The following is a 22,351-nucleotide window of genomic DNA, read 5'->3' on the forward strand; positions in this document are numbered from 1 at the left end:
TATGGGAAAATGTCAGGTTTTCACAGAAAATGCAAAATTAGAATATTAAATGATGATAAATCAACTTAAGAAAAGTTAAATGACAAAAATTCATTTGGAAGATGCCACAAAAATAGGCTTTTATGGGTTATTTGTCAGAATTTAAGTGAACGTCTTCACTAAATAAACATGGATATAGCATGAAATACTGTCAAGATAGAAGAAATGATGCTTCATGAACACATATAGTCAGAAGTTGTGCACTTGAGTAGAGCTTACTGCCAAATATTTTTTTGATCCTGTTCGAACCATCATTAAATCACACTTTGGTGTAAAACTGCTTAAGTAGACCCATAAGACTGGTATGAAATTAGAAACATTACAAGTGACAAACTTTATGTCTCCACAAGCCACAAGAGTCACTGAAAAAGTCTCTGCAGCTTTCACTGGTCTTCATTCATTCTCATGAATGAGATGAAACGTGCCAAGGTGACAGCCCTTTTGGAGTTCGCTGCATCCACTGACTCACTAAACTTTATTCAAGGCAACTTCTCCACTATTTGTCTGAAATAAGGCTGCATGTAGATCCACCAGTAGGACCTAATATTGCAGAGTACTCAGAGATTAATCATTTATACTTGTGAATTTTCTTACTTTGGAGATACTACATACCTAAGCTTTCAATATTATCCTGCATACGGAAATTTTCTGAGGAGTGTGACATATCTGCTAGGATGTACTAACAGAGTGGACAGATATAATATATGCAATTAAAAAAAACCAAACAAATGAGATGAAAATTGAATGTGGAATAAGATGTCAGATCTAATGACATCCATTCTGTGCCATTTACAGTAATATAAATTGTTGACATTCAGTTAAAGTAGTTTTTCCCACTTTTTTTTCAAACCTTTAAGAGCAGTTGAAGCCTCGGTTAACTTAGAGCTTTGTTACCGTGGCAACAACCAGTTAAACTAACAAGTGGCAAAAATCAGGAAAAGGTGGGTCATAATTTGTGATGTAATAAGAACAAGAAAAAGTGTGGACTATCTGTCTGTATTGAGAAGAACTTTCAACCACTGTATCAATGAACTAAACAGTAGATATTTTTGCAGCTTCTGTGAAATAGTTCTTTAATATACCTTCAAGTCTAATTTGGAACAGCGGTTGAGTAAACATTTTGCCAGAATAAACCTAAGTGTCCAGTTATACAATTTTATAGACATCCAGAACCAGCAAAAACGCTGAAAACCTGCATATCTCCCACTGGCCTGTTTCCTATTCAGCTATGACTTTATTTTCAAGACACACACACCAGAAAATAAAACACATACGTGCATCCACATCTCACGTCCAGCCGGGTCACAGAGAAAACATCGGCTGTCTTATGTTTTATATACGCACAATCACAATAAAATTCACAATAAAACCCAGGGAATAATTTCGGCGCTATCACGCATGACCTCACCAGCCACACACACACACACACACACGCACACACACACACACACACCCAACACACCCAGTTGCTCTGTGTGTCTCTGTAACACACACAAACCACTGGCATACCAGAGAGCCTATATTTAAAGTGAGCCCTGGGGATGTTTTTTATTTTCAGCTTTTAGACATTCTATCAAAAGTGGTCAATGTGGACACTTGTGTGTAGAGAGAGACTGTGTGTGTGTGTGTGTGTGTGTGTGTGTGTGTGTGTGTGTGTGTGTGTGCGTGAATGAATCAGTGGCATTGATGGTAAACATAGGTATGACAAAATATAATCATAGCATACAAATAGCAATGAGTCAACAGCTTTTTACAATAAGATAATGAATGCACATTCAGAAAATGAGCATGAGAGTGTGATTACTGAATGTTTGAGCCCGACCCAAATAGTTACAAATTTGCAAAGGCTGCAAAATACCACCTTCCAAACTTGTAGCCGTTCCAAATACAGCCCTATCATCCATCCCACGTCTCATTTTCAAAGCCTCTCTTTTCTCCCTCTCTCCTCCCACCACAAATCCCAGAACCTCGAGCAAGCAAGTGAGAGAGAGAGACGGAGAGGAGATGAGGGGAGCGTTTAAATCTAGCGTTCCGTGAGTGGTCGGGTCGGTGTCTGGAAATCTTTCACATCCTGTTTACGCCGGGCAAATTTCAGCCCGGGACCGCAGAGAGCTGGCAGGGCCCCTGCCTGGACACAGCTCCTCTCTCTCCGTCTGTCCTTCTTTCGGTGTGTGCCCTGCCTCCACATCTCAGTCCTCCGTCTGCAGACCTTTCCACACCGCCTCCTTCATATCAACACCTCCAACCTAAAGCAAACAAGCACGCGTCTAGCAGCCCGCAGCCGCAGGAGAAATCAAAATCATGGTAAAAAAGAATCCTTTTTATGCAGCAGGCAAACCAAATGTGTCCACATCACCCCTTTTAATATCCAAATACAGGTTGAATACAGCTATATTGTGTTTACAGTGTCCTATGTCAAACAGAAAGTTCAGGAAAAGTGATGTGAGATATTTTTTGGTCATTTTCAAGGCTGCAAAGAACAGGAGCAAAACCTGATATCAGAACCAGATCGTAGAAGGAAAAGATCAAAAGTCTGTCTTCGTCTTATTTTCCCCCTGAGTGAAGTGCTTCGTAGTCCTGAAATCACTCTCCTCCTCGTTCCCTCCCTCACCTCTTCCTCTGAACTCTCTGCTTTCAGCGGCATTTGCAGGATTTGACGACCATATTGGAGAGTTGCTCAACACGAGGTGTGCGACCGATGAAGTACATGATGGTGAGGGGCTCCAGGTCCTGAGGGACGCAGCAGGGGGTCGCAGAGGCCTCTGGGTTCAACTTGTTGTACAGGGGCAGGATCTGACCGGTAACAAACAGGCATTAAAATGGGTTTGTGTTGTGTTAAAATGTAAAAATGCCCATCTGTTTTCTAGTTTGTAATAACTGCAGTTGTGGCCAAAAGTTTTGGCGGTGACATAAATGGACTTTTTGCATAAATGTGATTCACTTGCTAATAAAAGTCTTTGAAACTTATAAAATGCTTATTGTTCTTCAAAGAACATCAGAAAAATAAAAAAGTATAGATAAATATATATTGTGTCACTGCCAAAACTTCTGGCCACAACTATAGTAATGTGTTCAAGTACTTTAATATGGACTGAATAATTGTGCTGAAGTAGTCACATTTCAATATAATCCTGTCACAGCACATCATGTGTTTTGCCAGAAAATATTCCCTTGGCTGTAATGATACAAAGTGGATCTGTACAAGTAAAAGAAACAAGGTGATTCATGAGAAAATATGACACTGAACACATTCATTTGGATCTATAGGTATATCTATATATACAAATCTGGAATATTACTCTGTCACAACAGCTGTTCAAACCAATCAACGTCTGTTTACAGTCATGGCCAAAAGTTTTGGCAGCGACATAAACTGAATAAATGTGATTTATTTGCCAATGAAAGTCACTGAATCTTTTGTTCTCATAATTACAATTCAAAATGCCTCAGAAACATGTGGAATTAAAAAACACTGAGGTCGCAAAGCTTGTGAAAACAGAATCTGTGACTGCCAAAACCTCTGGCCATGACTGTATGTGAGTCAGGGTTTTCCATTGTAACTGTTACAAAATCAAGGGCAAAGAAACTGAAAACATCTTTGAATGCTTCTCTGGAAATCAGCCCCTCATCCATCTTAACTTCATGTTAATGTTTCTCTTGAAGCCCAAATGTATCACGAGGGTGAGTTGACTAGTCGTTACAGCTGACAGTTACATAACATATTTGCAGCATACTTTAGTTTTTCTTTTATTGGTCAAGTTGTTTTTTCCTGATTCCTGCACCTGCTCAATTAGAATTGAGAGCTCTTAGTTTACAAACTACAATGGCATCATATAAATGTGTAAATATTAAATATTTTCTTTTGAAAGCAAAGACGGGACAGACGGTAAAATGAAACAGCGAAGTTCTGTGAGTCCGTGTGGCCGAGCCGTGGGCTACGATACAAACAGACCATGTTGCGTAAGCGTATATGATGTGTTGTAAAGCCAACCTCTGCGAGGTGACAGCCCATTTATAACACTGAGGTTAACCACTCCTAGCTAACTGTGGTGCTCAGCTGCCACAAACAACATACATTAGGCTCATTTAAAGGTCAATGCTGCTCAAATCTTCAAATCTCAATGTTTCTGCACCTTACAGTCACATTGAGGTTTGATTGAACTATAGAGATACTAAGGTTTGACTATTTCAGCAGTTTTTTTGAACTGGACTGCTGAAAAACAATCAATAATCAATGAGTGATTTTTGTGATTTTGTGGAGCCTGTCACTAGTTGCATTTGCTTTTTTCATAAAAAGGGTTGTGAATATCAAAGGCTGGACCACAATATATAATTTTGTCTTATTTTATTCTTTAATATATATTTATCTTTCAAAAAGTGATTCATATTAACCAGTTATGGAAGAAGTATTCAGATAATTTAGTTTAATTCAGTACAAGTACTAAAGCCACAGTATGAATTATTCCACCACAAGTAAAAGCACTGCATCAGAAACAGTGGCAGAAAATGATAGAGTCTGTGGAGCCAATGTAGGACCCCTAGACTACAGCAAATGTATGTACATGAAAAATAAAGGAGTCACTATGACGTAAAATTATGTTTTCCTATTATATCTGATGCTTCTGAATTCAGATTCATGTCAGTCACATTTTCCCGTGGATGTTTAAGGTTGAGCTGATTTGGTTTGGTTAATCTACAGTGATGCATCATGTTCTATAAGATCATCATGTCTTTATAGCATATTTGTCTTGTAAGAACTATTTATCTTTATAAAGTCAGCCCTGTTTTCATCTTTGAAACAATGCACTTTCCAACTACTCTACCAGGGCATTAAATTAGTGTATTCAGTTTACGAAAAGGGACAATTTTACTTTTACGCCTGAACCAGGGGTGTGCAACATACAGCCCATGGCCACAGGTTGAATTTGTGCAATGCAAAAATTAGGCTGAAGATGTTAACAATCAACGGTGTCAAACTCATTTTACCCCAAATTGATCTCAAGTGGGTCACACCAGTACAATAATAGCATAATAACCTATAAATAATGACAATTCCAAACTCCAAAATTTTAACAATATTTTGCCTGTTACTAAATGTTTGTGGCGTTCTATATCCACTGTGTTCTGTAACGTACATGTATAAATGATAAGTCATGGTATAATATTGTTAAAATTGCACTTATTTGTCTCAAGAAATTTCAGGTTGTTCATGGTTGCTCAGGTTTTTTCAGTTTTTGTGAAAGAATAGTTTGCAAATATAGACATTTTCATTATTTTATTTTATTTTTTTTATTTTTTTTGCTCTAAAACAGAAAACTTGGAGTTGCCATTATTTATAGGCTATTATATAACTATTTACTGGTCCAACCCACTTGAGATCGTATTGGGCTGTATGTGGCCCCTGAACAAAAATTAATTTGGCAACTCTGGCCTAAACACTCAAAATTTGAAGATATGTGGTTTTCACTTCATGAAGGAGATGAAAAATTGTGATCTGAAGTATTAAGAGCTGGCAAATGAATGCAGAGGAGTGAGTACCTCTGAGTTGTAGTGAAGTATAAAGTTGTGTAAAATGGATATTATTCAAGCAGAGCACAAGTAGCTTAAACCTGTACTTAAATACAGTGCTTTGTAAAAGTACTTAAAGCACCTATATCAAACGCACCATGTTGTAGTGGTTGTTGGCACTCCAGAGGTATGGACAGCTGCCGGCACAGAAGTTGGCTTTGTAGCCTTTGGGCTCATGGATCCACTTCCAGTTGAGGTCCCGTCGGAAATCGATGTAGAGTGAGCGAAGGCAGCAGCCCTGATCTGAACCGCTGACACAGAAAGAGACACACAAAGACAGATCACAACTCTCCTCCTGAAGGTTAAAGGAAAGAGCTCACAGTCGGGTCATGGGAAAATGACACCAGGTGACCATTGGAGTGTTAGTGTTTTCCACTGCAGTGTGAGGTAGTCTAAATAAAACACTGCATGCTGGTTGGCACACAGTCTAAACACAGGGTCAACATTGTTAGTTTTTCCACACAATAGTCTAAAAAGTCAGCTTTGGGCCAGGAGAAAAAAATTCAGTCCCCACAACTAAATTTCAGGATTTTTAAACTACAATGCTCGATGGTGTCGGAGCTGTCGGTCCACATACACACGCTGTCACCACACACACACATTGCGGTGGATCGACGGCCTACCGGGAGCATGTTGTGGTGTCTGTGGCCGCCGCTCTCTTCTTGCGGTTCTTTTTGGTCGGGTTGTCCACCCTGTCACTGGGCAGCAGGGTGAGGATGAGGTGCGGTGTTTTGGTGCTGAAATCTGCCTGACCTTTAACCTGACCTGGTTTTCTGATCTGACGAAGCTGCTCATCGTCCACACCTGCAGGAAAATACAAGTGTTTTGTGCATTAATAACAAGAGGAGCAAAATAATCCGGTATTTTATTCCTACAATCAACACAAATCCATAAAATGTATATGGATGCGTCCGATAGAGTTTATATTTGGAAGAAGACACCCTACTATGAAGCCTCACACTTTGTAAATGTTGAACAAAATCTTCAGTACTAGTCGCAGTGTTCCTCGGCCATAAATAAGGGTCTTGACTGTTTGCATCTTGACCCACAGGAGATTAAAACAAGCTGCCACTTCTCTCACAGCAACATCAATAGCAGACTTTCTCCCACGTTGGAAAAACAGTCGGTTGAGTGTAAATCCTGAGTAAAAGTGCTGTAATGTGTGGCCTAATTTAAGTTAAGTTTATGTCAGTGGTATCACAAATCAACTACTTTATCCCTCAAATTTGCACAGTTAAAAGCATAAAACTGAGGCCAAATGTGTTATTATTTCACTTTTGTTTCACAGCTCAACCCACAAAACATCAACAAGCCTACAATCATCATGTTTAGTCCATCATAGTTGAAGATACTGTAAAAACTATGCTGAGAAGTTTTAAGTATGTCAGTGTCAAAACTTCTGTATTGGCACAGTCAAGTATGAACTGGTCAGGGATTAAATTTGATGATTTTGAAGATTTCCACTCATGACAGATACAAATGATGAAAAGCTTAAAGGAAAAACAATAATTTCATTAATGTAATTCCAAATTACTCACTAGGAAATTTAATCAAATAACTACAACAAAAAGTGCAACTTACTCGAATATGCACTATGGGTCTCAAACTGCACACAGCACATTTAATCCGCCTCTGCACATTCCTGTGTGAACATGGAGCTTTAAACTGCATGATTATTTGGAAAGAAAGCAATCAAACCTGCAAAGAGGGCCTCCAGTTCTTCACTCTTATTGGGCACAATGTTGTTGGTGGCTGGGATGAAGGTGCAGCAGGGGCAGTGGACACCCAGCTTCAGGCCCAGATTATTCTCTGATCATTAAAACAGAGACAGAGGGAAACTCAGTTTGTCTTGCAGATGAGGGAATAATGGAACGCTTCTTCATGTGGTGGAAATACTCCATTGCTGAGGCTTACCTGGGTCTGACACCCAGTCCTTAATGGTTTCTGTGACTTCAACAGAGATCCAGGCCCCCTTTGCTCTCGGTTGAACAGTACGGGAGTCGATATAACGTTGAGTGGAGGTGCTCTCTTCGTCTGGCCTCAGTAACTGACAAAATCAACCCAGAAACATAAGATTTACACAGGACTGATCCACAGACACACAAGTAAAAAGTATTTTTAGATTATAGACCGTACTTTGATAAAGAACGTGATGAGTTCACATTACAATCACATTCCAGAGCTGTTTTCAATATTGTTGAAAGAGGCAATCTGTCAAACAGGCTGACATTCAGATTGGGTTAAATCACTCTCCTGAGGCTAGCATTTTTCTGTAAGGTGTGAGTTTTTCTACTTGAGCCAGAACAATAAATACAGAGGAAAAGATTTATTGTCTTTGTGGCTTGAAGCCCAAAATTATAAGACTTTTTTTTTTACTGAATCCAAACTTCATTAGTGCTCCTGTTCCAAAGTGGCAACGGACTCAGAGCTTTTTACTGAAGTAGATGTAGAAATACTCCATTACAAGTAAGAATCCAGAACTCACAATATTACTTTAGTACAAGTACATAGGAATTATCAACACAATTGTAGAATCTCAGTGCGACATTATGGTAGGATATTATATTATTCTGTCTTTATGACTATGGAGCATAAAACAACATTGTACAGATGCAGTTACTGGTAATATTTCATCTTTTAAACGTGGTGTTTTCCAAAAAATTCAAGCAGGTTTTGAAGAGTTTATTTAGCTTAAGAAGTAAGAACATTTCTTAATATATAAAGAAACATTTAATCCACGCAAACACTAAAAAAAAAATCATCATATTTGGAGATATGTGTCTTTCACTGTAATGAGACAGGGTGAAAAATTATAATTGGAAAAGCCTGTAAGATGTAGCAAAGTATAAAGTGCTTAAGTTCAATATGTAAAGTATGTCATGTTGCACTTCAGCATTTTGTAATATGATATATAATACGATGTTCATATCTGACAAGAAACCTGTTTTTTATCTACTTTTTCCTGTGAACACCTGCATCAAATGTGATTTTAAAGGAAATCAAGCGTAGTTTGTCCAGTACAACTGTGAATAAATGTTATTGGTGTCTCTGATCCCAGAAACTTCTGGTTGTTTACAAGAAGCAGAATGTGGATCTGCAATGTGATCAAGAGAAATCTAGATGGAATTAAATTGAATGAAAAATATATACTGGCAGCTGAGGTGAAGGTGTGCTTTACCTGGTAGATCTCCACTCTCTGCTCTGCCGCCCGGGCCAGCGGGTTTGGAGCTCTGAAGATCCTGAACTCGGCTTTAACCAACGTGCTGTTGGTCAAATCCACGCTACTCACATCAAAGTGGACGACTCTGTAATGTGGGTTGGGGGCTGCAGGCTGAACAGCATCTGAAAGAGAGAGCACAGTCCATCAACACACAGACAATGAAGTATTCATACGATTGGCACAAACAGCACTGTGAGCTTGATGCATTGTCTCGGACATAATTACTGATGAGGAGTGTCTCAAAACTTAATAATAGGTTTGTGCATAGTCAGTAAATGTGTCTGGCCTTGTTCTTCACATGTGGGTGACTGCTGGCTTCATAGGTTTACAGACAAAACATTTATGTAATTACAGAACAAGTAGCTAATAATACATCTATAAAGTTTTACTCATACATCTAGGGTTTAGCTATTTGTTATAGATAATTACACATTCTGTCTTAAGCCTCTTTCTGACCCCTATTCATGTGACAATTAAAGAAGAAGATAATGGAAAAATACAGCCATATATATAGAATACTGTGGAGATGTCTGTCATTGGGTCAAAAATTAAACCTGAACAGACACTGGTTCATTAAAGAAATAAAAATATAAAAGTTTGGAAAGAAATAATACTAACAAGTCATCTAATTTTCCTGACCTGAGCCCAGTGTAAAGCTCCAGAACCTGATCAAGAGGAAGATGGATGATCACAACCATCAACACAACAGACAAAACAGAGTTACTGTAAACTTCTCGTGTCAGGAGTTGTTGAAAGCACCAACAGTAATGTAAAAAACTGAAGCAGAGCATGTAAAGACACATGAAATCTGAGTTATTTCATCAAATGCTTTGTCTGAACTGTTCCTTAATCACTTTAATAGGATTGTGTTGATTAAGAAATGAATATGGACTTGTTTTGTTGTGGTTTTAGTTAGAAAATGCAGATTTTTTGTTATGTTGACAACTTGACATAAATGTTCTAAAGCTCTATCTGTTTATTTGGGAGAAGTTATGTGAATACTTTCTAATGTGACCAAAGATCACACATCTATAAATAATAAATGTATTATATTTCTCTTCCATATTTTTCTCATCTTTGTGTCTCTAAAACAATAGTCAGTCAATAATCCAAGTATGGCTGTGAGGAAACTCTTCAATAATACAGGTCAAAGGTCAAGTCAGAAGGATTCAGAGCAGGGGTGTCAGACTCTTTTTAGTTAAGGGGCCACAATGGTCGAGATCAGTAAAAAAAAAATAGGCACTTATCTTTCTTAAGATATTTCAGGTTGATCTTATTGGTTCAGGTTATTCACATTTTATCGTAATTTTACTTTTTTCACATTTAACCCTGAAGAAAACTGGCATTCTGTCATTATTTAGGTTATTATGCTATTATTTCATTTGAGACCACATTGGGCTATATATGGCCCCTGAACTAAAATGGCTTCAGCACCCTTGATTATTAATGTCTTCAGTGTCATTTTTGCACTTCATCCAAATATCTGGCCGGATTGGACCCTGTAACGGGCCGGTTTTAGCCCGCGGGCCGTATGTTTGACATCCCTGAGAGGCTACTGTCTAATGTCATTTCACTTTGGGACCCACTAAGGGCCCACAAATTGAGAACTCACTGGTGTCGGTGCGTGGGGTCAACATGTCGATCCGTTGCACCTCTTTGGCGTAATAGTCCTCCTCGCTGCTCTCGCGCTCGCACGCGGACTCGGCCATACGCGCGCGCTCCTTCAGCAGCTCCCTCGTGCTGTTGTAGAGCAGCATGACCTCCGGGGGCACGGACCCGGAACCCGGCGGAGAGGCCTCGTCGTCGTCCGGGGGGCTGCGGATGCGGAGTTTGCTGAGTATCTGTCCGCGCACCGCCTCTATGCGCCGGGACTTCTGCACGTCCAGGTTGATGAACTGGCACGTGTTGAGCCCCTCCACCAGCAAACCGGAGACCCGGAGCAGCAGCAGCAGGGCCACACGGGGGGGCCACATGGTCCGGGGAGGGGGACGGAGAGAAAGCCTAAAGGGGCCGTGAAGGAAGCACAGCTGGGACAAGGTCACTGAGGCTGAGGACAGGAGCCCAGCATGAAGAAACAGGTCCAAAAATTAAAAAGCGAGGGCTGAACCTCCTCCAACACTTTCTAAAAATAAACTAAAAAAAATAAATTCAGCATCCAGTTCTAACTGACTTGTCTGGTCAAAACCACTTATGGGTAAACTAGCCTATACAAACCACAGCTGCTGACTTTGACTCTTATCCTGCTGATAAAATTATAACATTTTTCATACATGTGCCAACTGCGGGGGCACGAGGACGCATCGTCATTTATTCATCATCTTATTTAGAAATTCATCTAAAACAAACTATTTTTATGTAAGTCTTATAAAAACTCAACACCAGGCTTTTAAACCTCACCAGATATCAAACCACAACCGGACTTTAGTGGCTGGAAATCTGCCTGACGCGCAACAGCTCCTGCGCCGGTGTGCGCACTTTTTCAGCAGAGAGGGTGAAAATATGAAGTTTCATAAACTTTGTCCGTTAAGTTACACTTTTATCCGTCTTCGTTCCCTGTTGTCCATCCTCGATCGTGTGAAAAAAAAAAAAAACAGCTTATTGAAGAAAACAGTCGTCGCGGGAGCTCAGCCCATGTCGCAGATCCACCGAAGAAAAACCTGAGCTGCTCAGTTCATCTGAAGCAGCAAAGCTCCCGTGATTTCACCCCCGACAGACCCATGTGAAAAGCACACACACGGCCCATGCTTCCAAAAAAATATACTTAAAGCTTTAAAAACCTACGAGATCCTCCCATCCCCAGTTGGTATAGGTAAACAGAGAGCCGTCTGCGCAAAAACGTTGGAAAAACGGTTGATTTATGTTGGAAAAACCATGGTGGGCCTTTTAATCCCCCTCATATAAACATCAAAACACGGAAAATGTCAGCCAGTATAAAAAGACATGACGCAGAAAATGTATGAAAGACGTCCTTGTGCTGTGAAACAAGAAAAAAAAAAATCTACTTTACAGTAAATTACAGATCCCCGGTTGAAATGCGCTCCAGTGTGATTTGTGCTCCCCTGAAAGCGCAGAGGCAGAGACCTGCTGCAGGATGTGGATCCATTATACTGCAGATCCTCCAGGAGAAAGGCTCAGACCGACACAGGAGGAGGAGGGAGGGAGGGAGGTACTGGATGTGTGAGAGGTGGTGGTGGTGGTGCGGGTTGCCACCAAAGTGAACTGAGTGTGTGATTATGTAGGCATGAGCCATCTTCTCACCAGAAGAGGCACACATTTTGCAATTTCATCTCCCCACAAAAATGCTTGCACCAACCCCTCCTCTTCCTCCTCCTCTGCACAGGTAAACACCTCCAGAGGGCAAGTCAGGTTTAAGTATAATAGAGGAGATGAAAAAATTAGTCATCTCTACTAAGGCTGGATGGGTTAAAGTGGTTTCACAATGCAGCTTTAGAGTGGATTTTCAGCTTTCATGCTGACAGACTGTGGCTTATACTTCAGAGGTGGAAAGTAAAGGGCAAATACTGACTATACTTAGGTTTTCACGTATCTGTAGCTTCCTTGAGTATTTATTTTTAAATTTAACCCCTATGTTTCAACACAAACACCAGTACTTTCTGTGCCTTTTTAATACTTTTGTTCAATTTTAATGCATTTGGTGATATATGTTACCTTCAATCTAAACCTAAAAACACAGACTAGATGAGTCAGTGTCCACCAGTGTAGATCACAATGGACTGTTAACACTCTACTTTGGTATCCCAATTACACAAAAAATGCACTAAACTGTACAGAATTTGATACTGCACTCTTATGTATACAGAGTTTACATGTATATTGTATCTGTTTTATTTTACTTTTCTTACACTTATATTTTATATTTATTTACTATAGAGACATCTGGTAAAGAATTGATTGTATGTGTTTGTGTAGTTGGCAAATAAAGATGATTCTGATAAACATGAGATGTAAAAGAAACTGATTTGCCCCTCATAGCAAAGTTCTGTCCTTTTTTTCCAGTATATTTTTTTTATATTTGTTGAAATGGTTTAATAGGATTCAGTTATTTTTGCACACAAACATCCTTTTCCATTGCCTATAAGCCTGTACTTATTCACTTTTACTTTCCTGTACTTACATTTGTGTGTTCTTCTGCCACCTCTGCTTTTATTAAATCATTCCACAGCTCATCTCTATTTTATCTTTATCGTTTCTAGCTTTCAATCTAGCTCTTTTCTTTCCTCTCTGTTCTCCTTCGGTCTCATTGTTAATTACAGCTCAGAACTTGGAGAGGACTGTTAATCTGTCAGGGGTGGCTTTTATTGCTGCTCTGCTGCCATCCCATTATACCGTTATTATAGTTGCGGGTGCAGGCCTGTAATTGCTGTAAGTAGAAGGGAAAGGTAGGAGAGACTCGGGTTGCCTCGAGGCTTTTGGTCAGGGCAACCCCCCTACCTCCTCCTCCTCTTCTTCGTCTTCTTCTTCCTCCACCCTCCATCGTCTGTCCTGGCAGTGTTTCTAAAAATGATAACGCTGCCTGCGAACAAACAAGCTCCTGTTCTAACTTGACTGAAGCTGCTGCTGCACATACTTAAAATTTGATCTAAAGTCTTTCTTTTGTCAACCTTGCAAAGCACAGATGCACCATGGGGCTTCTCAGAGACCGCCCCTTGTTGAGGTGTCATGATGTGCACAGTAATGTCTGGCTTAAACAAAACAAAACAAAAAAGACAGAAAGAAAGGGAAAAAAACTTCCTTAAAAACAACTTCTTGCCTGCTCCTTTTTCTGCCTCTTTTCCTCAAAAGCCAAATATAGCCCAGCCACTGCCACGTCATCTGGCCCTCAGCACTTTCTTAACTCTGACAGAGGGAGAGATGGGGTTCAGAGCCTGCCTCGTATTCAAGTGGGCTCATACGTTGGCATGTCTGTAATATAACTGCATCCTTATTTTCCACAAAAACCTAAAACAGTTTGGCCGTCATGGAAATCAGGACAGTTTTATTGAAAAAGAAAAAACCCCAAAACAATTTACAAAAATAAATACAGATAAAACCACTGGGGGTTATTCCCCGGGAACATTTCCATGTGTAACTCGATAAATCTGTTCGGCTGAAGGGCAGCATCAGCCGCTTTAATGTCATAACTACAATCAACCAAACACTGTGGCCTGTTTTCTCATGGCACCAACTCAACCAGAGTCCAGCTGCTCCTCTCTCCGACTACCCACAATCCCATCTGAGTGACAGTTCGGGGTGAAGCTGTGTATGAGGGCTGTTGAGGTTAAATAGGACGTGGAGCCGCTGTCTAGACCTCGTCTTCGTTCAGCAGCATGTTGGGGATCCCTCTGGAGATGGGGAACTCCCGTCCAGATTCAGGACACTGCAGACAGCCCTCCACCACCTCCACCTGCAGACACACACATACACACACACCAGCTCAAAACACTGCTGGAGGTTAACAAACCCACTAGATCTGGTCTTCTGGGTCTGGACACTGTTTACATTTTTTCTCTTGTTCCCTTAGTGTTATCAAAATGTATCCTGAATAAGAGGATGTTTTTTGTCGTCCAATCTGATAAAAGGGATGAATGATATGTTGTATTTACAAGATGGGCCACAAGGAATGATGATGTTTCGCATTTAATTTTCAGTTGAAGAAAATACAATGCTGACTCATTTATAACGGTACACTAGGAAATATTTTACTTATACTAAAAAATTGCAGTTATAATATGGATACTACACACTGGATCATATTGTGATTAAGGTAAGACACTGAATCTTTGCTATCAAAAGTAAACTGAATCTCTGGGTTTTGACTGCTGTTGACTTTTATAGAAAACAATTTAAATACATATTTCTGGGATGTGACAGTGGTAACAGGTCTTTGTTACTATTTTTGACCTTTTGGAGAGTAAGCCAAAAATCAAACCAATCATTAAAATAACTGGTAAACTGGTTCAATGAGAGGTGAAATCCTTCCCTTTGCTCCACAGGAACTAACTTTGGAAAAAAAATATGAATGGTGGTCAACGGTGAGAGGCAATTTTTTTTTAACCTGTTTGATATGAAGATTTTCCAAGTGAAGAAATTACAGTTTGTTGTTAAGACAATAACAAGCAGGCTCCTACAGGTTTCTGCAAGTTAAATTTAAGACTATTCAAGACCTTTTTAAGACTACTTAGAACAGAATTACAGCTGTCCCCTCCACTTGTGTCACCCAGGTCAAGAATGATCTTTTCTCCAACCAGGCATTATTAATTTTACACTTCCCCATGGTTACTTTTCACTTGCGAGCCGTCCCTTAAAGTTCCCGAAGTCAGCTTACTTGAGCGATGCACGTGTGACTAACAGCTGCATGTGTGTTGGGCTGAATGTTCTGTGATCCTTTGTCACTGGGGGCTGCAAAGCTGTCAATAATTGGTTCTTAATTTCAATATGAATAGCCAGGTTGGAATGGGTGGAATTGAGTAAACTAATATTACTTTCTTTGCAGACTGGACATTTACAGACACACTCTAACACAATACAGCCAACAACTTTATGGCAACATAACTTAAGACCTACCATATCAAATCTAATACCTTTAAAAACTTTTTTATGATTGTAAATGCAGATATGTAAATTCAAGACTTCTGAAGACCCCGTGGGAACCCTGTAGTGATGTGTGACACGGTTCAGTAGTCTCCACGTCTAGCCTAAGGTGATACATGTCACCAACACCAACATGTTACCATTCTTGAGGAGGTGAAAAGACTTAGAAAGAGGAGAAAATCACTACAGGTCTGGTCATGTTGAAGCTGAAGAGACATCTACAGTGATTCTGAGCAGAATGTGGAGAAAGTTATCTTGACTTTTGGATGTGTAGTCTATTTATGTATTTCCACTGCCTGATTTTTTAGTATTTACAACAACTTTCTTTACTTAAAAATGAGAAACATACAAGCATATGAGGATATAATTCCTAATGTACTTGTCTCTCCATTGACAGAAAAATAAGGCCTTCTGAGGAAAATGAGAAGAGGTAGAACTAATGAAAGTAAATGTTATAAATATCCTTAGTGTTTCCAGATTCTCTATCCGCCGACCAACATGGGGATACGATGTTCGGAAATAAAAGCAGACCTCAACTGATAAATCAATGCAGACAGAATGCTTTACAAACAAAAAAAATCCATTTTGGCCTTGAAATATGGGAGAAGACAAATGAGGGTCGACTCGAAAGACATGAAAATATAAACTATTGTGGTTCCAAACTATCATTATTATATCAGCTTTTAAAAAGTCACTACACATCAATGTCAATATAAGCTATTTTTTTAGTGTCTGAATACTTTTGGCCATGTACATAACTGGGTCAAAGTGGTGCTAAAAATGCCATGAATTATAAATGAATGTATTTTAGATGATGTTTTTATGTGTGTTTATACTTCATACATATTTTAGGCCTTGTTTTTTAAAAATGATGCCACTGTGCTCAAGCAAGAAGGAAACAACCACATGAAGGATTCAGTCGTTAATTACGGCTGCCAAATACAGAAACAGGATGTAGCGAACATAATTCTTTGTTGAGACTTGCATGTAAGCTGAGTCTTGTAGGTCGCTGTATTTTTATCCAAAAATGTTTTGCAGGTGTTCAACATTAAAATATATCTTTAGATCATAAGAAAAACGCAGTGGCAACATGTTGACTTTTGTTCAAAACATCCTGTTATTGTAAATCTGAGTCCTACTTTTGCCTTAAACAATAGGTTTGTATTCGTCAGGAAAATAAACACATTACAACAAACTATATGACTGAATATAAATGAACTAGACAGTGATATGTAAAGTTGAGGTCAGAAGCTCCTACATAAAGGCTGTGATCTTTACCTCTAACAGGACTCTGTGGACTTTCTTCAGGAACTCTTCATTTGTTTCATAGTCTGGTACCAAATCGCTCGGCAGGTCCTGTCGCTGACCCAACTACAGGAATTAAAGAGACAGAAACAAATGCTGGGTCACAGATCTACAGACAGGTCACATCATTAGAGGCTTTTTATCACAGTTTTAACTTATGACACTCCTTCGCTGGTAATAGAAGACTCCACAATTAGTTTCACCTGATAAATGACAATTATGTGATTATCCGGACTCTAGAGAAAGAATTAAGGAGTATTCTTTATAATTATTAATTTATCTCCTTGTTCTTCTTTCTGTCAATCACTAAGTATTTGAAGTAGAAAACTGACATCTTTCATTCAGCTTTTTTCTTTCCAAAACCTGAAGATGTTCCATTAGTTTGATCCGAACCACGAGAGCAAATAACGCATAGAATTCCATGACAATGCCTCAGCTAAGCCACAGTAGCTGTGGGGAGTCTGTGAATAATTAAAGTCTGCAGGATGTGACACACATGAATAGGTATGGATGTGCAGTGTTCTCACTATTTTTAGTTCAGCTGACAAACAGACATGCACTTTAAATGACTTCCTGGAAGTGATGGTATTTATAATGGCTGCTATAGATGATCTTTAATTATTGTTATTATATCTAACATGCTTTTAACATGTCTATATGGTGTGGTCAACCACAAACTGCCTCTTGAAGGACATTAAAATCTTTATCTATTTATCCTTTATTCATCCAGGAAGACCCTACAGAGATCTCAGATCTCAGGGAGTTCTGGTCCAAATAGCAGCTACAAACACTGATGCACAGAAAACTCACTAAATACATAAAAGTAACATAGTAAAACAAGAATAAAAGGTTAAAAAAAAAAAAAAAAAGACCATGTGTCTGCAGGGTTCCTACAGGTTTCTACAAGTTAAATTTAAGACCTTTTTAATACATTTTTAAGACTACTTAAAACAGATTTATGGCAGCATAACTTAAGACTGACCATATCAAATTGAACACCTTTTAAAGACTTTTTTTAAGGTATTAAATGCAGATTTGTAAATTCAAGACTTTAAGACCCTGCAGGAACCCTGTGTTTGATATTCATAATTCACACCCCTTTACAGAGGTTCATGTAAATCAGCAACAAGTTTTTTTCACTACAGAACATAAAATAGAAGGTATTTTAAGAAAGGTAGCTATGTTTCATGTGAAATGATCCTTATAGTGTAAAATACAGCAGATTTACAGAGCTCTGACTTCACTTTTTGAACATTCAGGACAATTAGAGCTGTTGATCTTGTCCTGTAGTAGATAAGATGAGAGGCTAGAGATAAACAGTACTGTGCAAAAGTCTTTTTCCAAATGTACATTTGTTGGTTTAGTAAAATTCTAATGACCACACATGTGCATTTCTCAACTTGTGTGTTAAGATACAATCTAGATATATGGGAAGTATGTACAGCAGGAAAAACAAACATTTGAATGAAAAAACAGCTTCTATAAACAAAAGTGGTATTATTTTGTGTGACCTTCTTTGTGCTTATGAGATTTACCACATTAATTTTCTGTTTTATACCAGGTTTCATTCAATATGTCAGCTGTTTCTAATCGTTTGTGCAGCTTCTTGTCATGGGGTCAGTTACACTAAATAGTGCCTTCAACCTTTACAACCCATTTTGTTCAGTTTTTTTGTGCGTGTTTTAAGGCTGTGCACATATTTCATGTATTTTGATATTCCATCTGAAGAAAAGAGAATAAAAAATAAATGTGTATTCTCATTTCAAAGATGGGTTTTCCTCCACCATCTAAATATAATCATCCTATAGATTCAAATAAAATACAGTGGTGAAAGCATGGACCAGCATTAGTTAAAAATGAGCAGCAGGACACACAGAATCTACTTCTTAAGACTTAAAAATCCAACTTTCCTTCATGACAAAAACAGGAAAAGAATAGGCAAATTGTCAAATGTGACAAGCAAGGTTTCTCTTTTTTAACATAAAGTCACTGAACCAATGCCTCCACTCTCAAAATACTGGCAGATTCATATTTTTTATGTGTCCAGTTGACTCGTGACTTAAGCGATTAGCTGCTGCAGCTCTAGTGGACTCACCTCTTCTGCAGCCTGGACCAGGGCGCTCCACTCTAGTTTGGGGATCATCCTGCTGACAAACTGTGGGTTGAACTCCACCTCGTTCACCTTCACCTCAGTCGCCTGTACAAAGAAACCATGAAGAGGAAAATGACTAAACCAGCCATGATGTTGTGTTTCACTATAATTAGTAAGGAGCTAAAACTACTTGTATATGTGATAAGTGGCTTACAAATAGTGACTTCAAAATGTGTATGGCCTAAAGCTAAAAATATCATTCAGTGTTAAGTAAGTAAAGCGTGGAGGTTTTATGGTGAGACACTTACAAATCTATGCCATTACCACGATTAATCCTCAAAGACCTAAACAATCACCAGTGACCAAAAGCTTCTACTGATCTAAAATGTTTAATAACCTTCAAACTAATAATCATTGAAAAACATCAAAAATAATTCAGGTAAAATGCAGCTTTTCAGCAGCATCAGATGGGCCTTATTTGTACATTTAGAGGCTCTGTAGTGAACATGGAAGCACTATCAAGCTCTGTAACAATGATTCACCAATAAAATCCAAGTAATTTGACAAATGGAGGTGCTGAAGGCATGCGTTTTCATGTTTGGTCAATTATATATTTTGCTGAAAAAGTCACTTGTCCTGTTTTAATACAATAACCTTTAAATTTACTCTGAGCTTTCAAGAACATCAGTAAAGTAAATATTGCAAAGTACTTTGTTTTCACTGAAAAATGCAAAATGCAGAGGATAATATTATTTTAAATAGGGTGTCACATCACTTAGGAAAAGTTAAATCACCACAAAAAGAATTGTAGGGTGGGTTAGACAAATACAGACCTTAGGAACTTCTGTTCCCTCTCCACCTCATGTTCAGTGTATGGGTCAAAACACGGTATTTGAAATCTCTCTGACGGGACATTTTAGAGACAATTTGACAGATTAGTGTTGCTAAATGACCCACACTTTTACTTTTAAATTCATTTTTGCTTTAGTTGGACCATAAGGCATTATCCAAAACAAGGAGCTACTTTATATTGAAATAAATGTTGGAATGGGAATCAATTCAAGATGGCTCTCTGATGGGACATTACTGTGTTTTGGGGAACACAGAGATGGGGAACATAGGATCCTGGGAGGCTAATATTTGTGTTTTATGCCAAGTTCCTGGATTTATTTATTTATTTATTTATTTTTAAAATTAGACTAATGTGAACACGTGAATGAGTTAATTATTTTTATATCATACAATGTATATTCATATTTCCCCATTAAATGTTGCTGAGGTTAATACTACTACTACTACTACTACTACTACTACTAATAATAATAATAATAATAACTTTTGGATTTCCAGCACAAATTTCCATTAATTCAAATGAAAAATACATACCTAGTGTGGTGAAAGTTAAACCAAACTACTCATACGAGGTAGTTCTTTAATAATAATAATAATAATAATAATAATAATAATAATAATAATAGACCATATCTATAGGATTTTGCAAGGTATGTATGTGACTGAGATTTTTGTGATGTTAAAAAATTCATGACATGAGACAGAAGTCTGGGTGAGCTCGTATGAAACGATGAAACACATAAAACCAAGAATTATAAATGTCTTGGTATTAATTGTTGTCTTACTAATCTAACTGCGGAGTCTTTAGCTCGATAAAAACACTTCACTCGGACTGAGACAAGCTAAACCATTCTGTTCCGTTTTGTTTCAGAGGACCACACCGTATGACTATCAGTAGTGTGTTTTCTGTCAGTTTACCTTGATAAGCAGTGGATATCCTTTAATGACTCCCTTCACATGAGATGTCAACATGTTGTGTGTGAGCAGCTTCATGTTTTCCGCCAGACGCTGAAAAGTCGCAGAGAAGAAAATACGTTTAAATGGCAATTCTTCACAAAAACTATCAATCGATAGTAACTGGCTGTCGTTTACATGTGGACCGGAAGTGTGGGTGGTACGTCAGTTAAAAGTTCCCCCGGTCTTCACTCTACACCTTCAGTTCCTCCTGTACAGTCCTAAAGAAAATAAACTTACTCAGTCCCTCCAGGATTTCGCGGGATTTTTTTTTTTATTGTTGCGGTCTAAAATGCCTGATTTTGCGGCAGCTTTTCCAAAAAAATTGCGGTGAAAGTTGCGATGATTTGAGGCTTCTTGTATTAAAGTCACAGTAACATGGGCATTTGCAAATTACCTAGAACAGTCTTTTTTGAGTTTTTGGCCTTAAAAAGCACCATGAAGTAATGATGTTAAACAAAACAGGCTTTTTTTCATTCATTCACTTATTTGTTTTGAGCAGCCAATGAGAATGGAGCGTCACAGAACGCCAGCCAATGAGAGCGCAGCATCACAGAATGCCAGCCAATGAGAGCGGAGCATCACAGAACATCAGCCAATGAGAGCGCAGCGTCACAGAATGCCAGCCAATGAGAGTGGAGCGTCACAGAACGCCAGCCAATCAGAGCGGAGCACCACAGAACATCAGCTAATGAGAGCGCAGTGTCACAGAACACCAGCCAATGAGAGCGTAGCATCACAAAACGCCAGCCAATCAAAGCGTAGCATCACAGAACATCAACCAATCAGAGTGTAGCATCACAGAACGCCAGCCAATCAGAGTGCAGCGTCACAGAATGCCAGCCAATGAGAGCGCAGCACCACAGAACATCAACCAATGAGAGCGTGGCGTCACAGAACATCAACCAATCAGAGTGTAGCGTCACGGAACACCAGCCAATGAGAGCGCAGCGTCACAGAACATCAGCCAATGAGAGCGCAGCATCACAGAACATCAACCAATCAGAGCGTAGCGTCACAGAAAGTCAACTAATCAGAGCGTAGCGTCACAGAATGTCAGCCAATCAGAGAGGAGCGTCGCAGAACGCCAGCCAATCAGAGCGGAGCGTCACAGAACATCAGCCAATGAGAGTGCAGCGTCACAGAACATCAACCAATGAGAGCGCAGCGTTACGGAACGCCAGCCAATGAGAGCGGAGCATCACAGAACGTCAGCCAATGAGAACACAGCGTCACGGAACGTCAGCCAATGAGAACACAGCGTCACAGAACGTCAGCCAGTGAGAGCACAGCGTCACGGAACGTCAGCCAATGACAACACAGCGTCACAGAACGTCAGCCAGTGAGAGCGCAGTGTTACGGAACATTAACCAATGAGAGCGCAGCGTTACGGAATGCCAGCCAATGAGAGCAGAGCGTCACAGAACGTCAGCCAATGAGAACGCAGCGTCACGGAACGTCAGCCAATGAGAACACAGCGTCACAGAACGTCAGTCAGTGAGAGCGCAGCGTCACGGAACGTCAGCCAATGAGAGCGCACCGTCACGGTACGCCAGCCAATGAGAGCACAGCTTTACAAAACATCAACCAATGAGAGCGCAGCGTCACAGAACGTCAGCCAATGAGAACGCAGCGTCACAGAACGCCAGCCAATGAGAGCGGAACGTCACAGAACATCAACCAATGAGAGCGCAGCGTCACAGAACGTCAGCCAATGAGAACATAGCGTC

At 39.4% G+C, this 22,351-nt stretch overlaps 2 protein-coding genes across 2 annotated transcripts; both read right to left on the reverse strand.

The window, feature by feature from the left end:
* Positions 1-985: 985 nt before the first annotated feature.
* Positions 986-11,957, reverse strand: tgfb5 (transforming growth factor, beta 5). The gene is made up of 7 exons (XM_030146219.1): positions 10,440-11,957; positions 8,786-8,949; positions 7,522-7,654; positions 7,306-7,416; positions 6,231-6,411; positions 5,705-5,858; positions 986-2,832 (listed from the first exon to the last, which is right to left on the reverse strand). The coding sequence occupies exons 1-7, from the start codon at positions 10,798-10,800 to the stop codon at positions 2,674-2,676; spliced, it is 1,263 nt and encodes a 420-aa protein (XP_030002079.1). The 5' UTR covers positions 10,801-11,957; the 3' UTR covers positions 986-2,673.
* Positions 11,958-13,803: 1,846 nt separating this feature from the next.
* On the reverse strand, positions 13,804-20,796 carry trmt112 (tRNA methyltransferase activator subunit 11-2). The gene is made up of 4 exons (XM_030146088.1): positions 20,586-20,796; positions 18,819-18,920; positions 16,697-16,789; positions 13,804-14,231 (listed from the first exon to the last, which is right to left on the reverse strand). The coding sequence occupies exons 1-4, from the start codon at positions 20,658-20,660 to the stop codon at positions 14,130-14,132; spliced, it is 372 nt and encodes a 123-aa protein (XP_030001948.1). The 5' UTR covers positions 20,661-20,796; the 3' UTR covers positions 13,804-14,129.
* Between the last annotated feature and the right edge of the window lie 1,555 nt (positions 20,797-22,351).

The sequence above is a fragment of the Sphaeramia orbicularis genome, chromosome 10 (assembly GCF_902148855.1).
Source record: "Sphaeramia orbicularis chromosome 10, fSphaOr1.1, whole genome shotgun sequence".
In the NCBI taxonomy this organism is placed as follows: domain Eukaryota; kingdom Metazoa; phylum Chordata; class Actinopteri; order Kurtiformes; family Apogonidae; genus Sphaeramia; species Sphaeramia orbicularis.

What these genes read in the sequence shown, in the direction of transcription:
- tgfb5 (XM_030146219.1), bottom strand. Translation starts at nt 10,800, where the DNA reads ATGTGGCCCCCCCGTGTGGCCCTGCTGCTGCTGCTCCGGGTCTCCGGT. An exon ending in GACCCCACGCACCGACACCA is followed by an intron (nt 8,950 to 10,439) that starts GTGAGTTCTCAA and finishes TCTCTCTTTCAG; the next exon opens with ATGCTGTTCAGCCTGCAGCC. An exon ending in GACACCACAACATGCTCCCG is followed by an intron (nt 5,859 to 6,230) that starts GTAGGCCGTCGA and finishes TTTCTGTGTCAG; the next exon opens with CGGTTCAGATCAGGGCTGCT.
- trmt112 (XM_030146088.1), bottom strand. Translation starts at nt 20,660, where the DNA reads ATGAAGCTGCTCACACACAACATGTTGACATCTCATGTGAAGGGAGTC. An exon ending in GATATCCACTGCTTATCAAG is followed by an intron (nt 18,921 to 20,585) that starts GTAAACTGACAG and finishes TTCTTTGTACAG; the next exon opens with GCGACTGAGGTGAAGGTGAA. An exon ending in TGGTCCAGGCTGCAGAAGAG is followed by an intron (nt 16,790 to 18,818) that starts GTGAGTCCACTA and finishes TAATTCCTGTAG; the next exon opens with TTGGGTCAGCGACAGGACCT.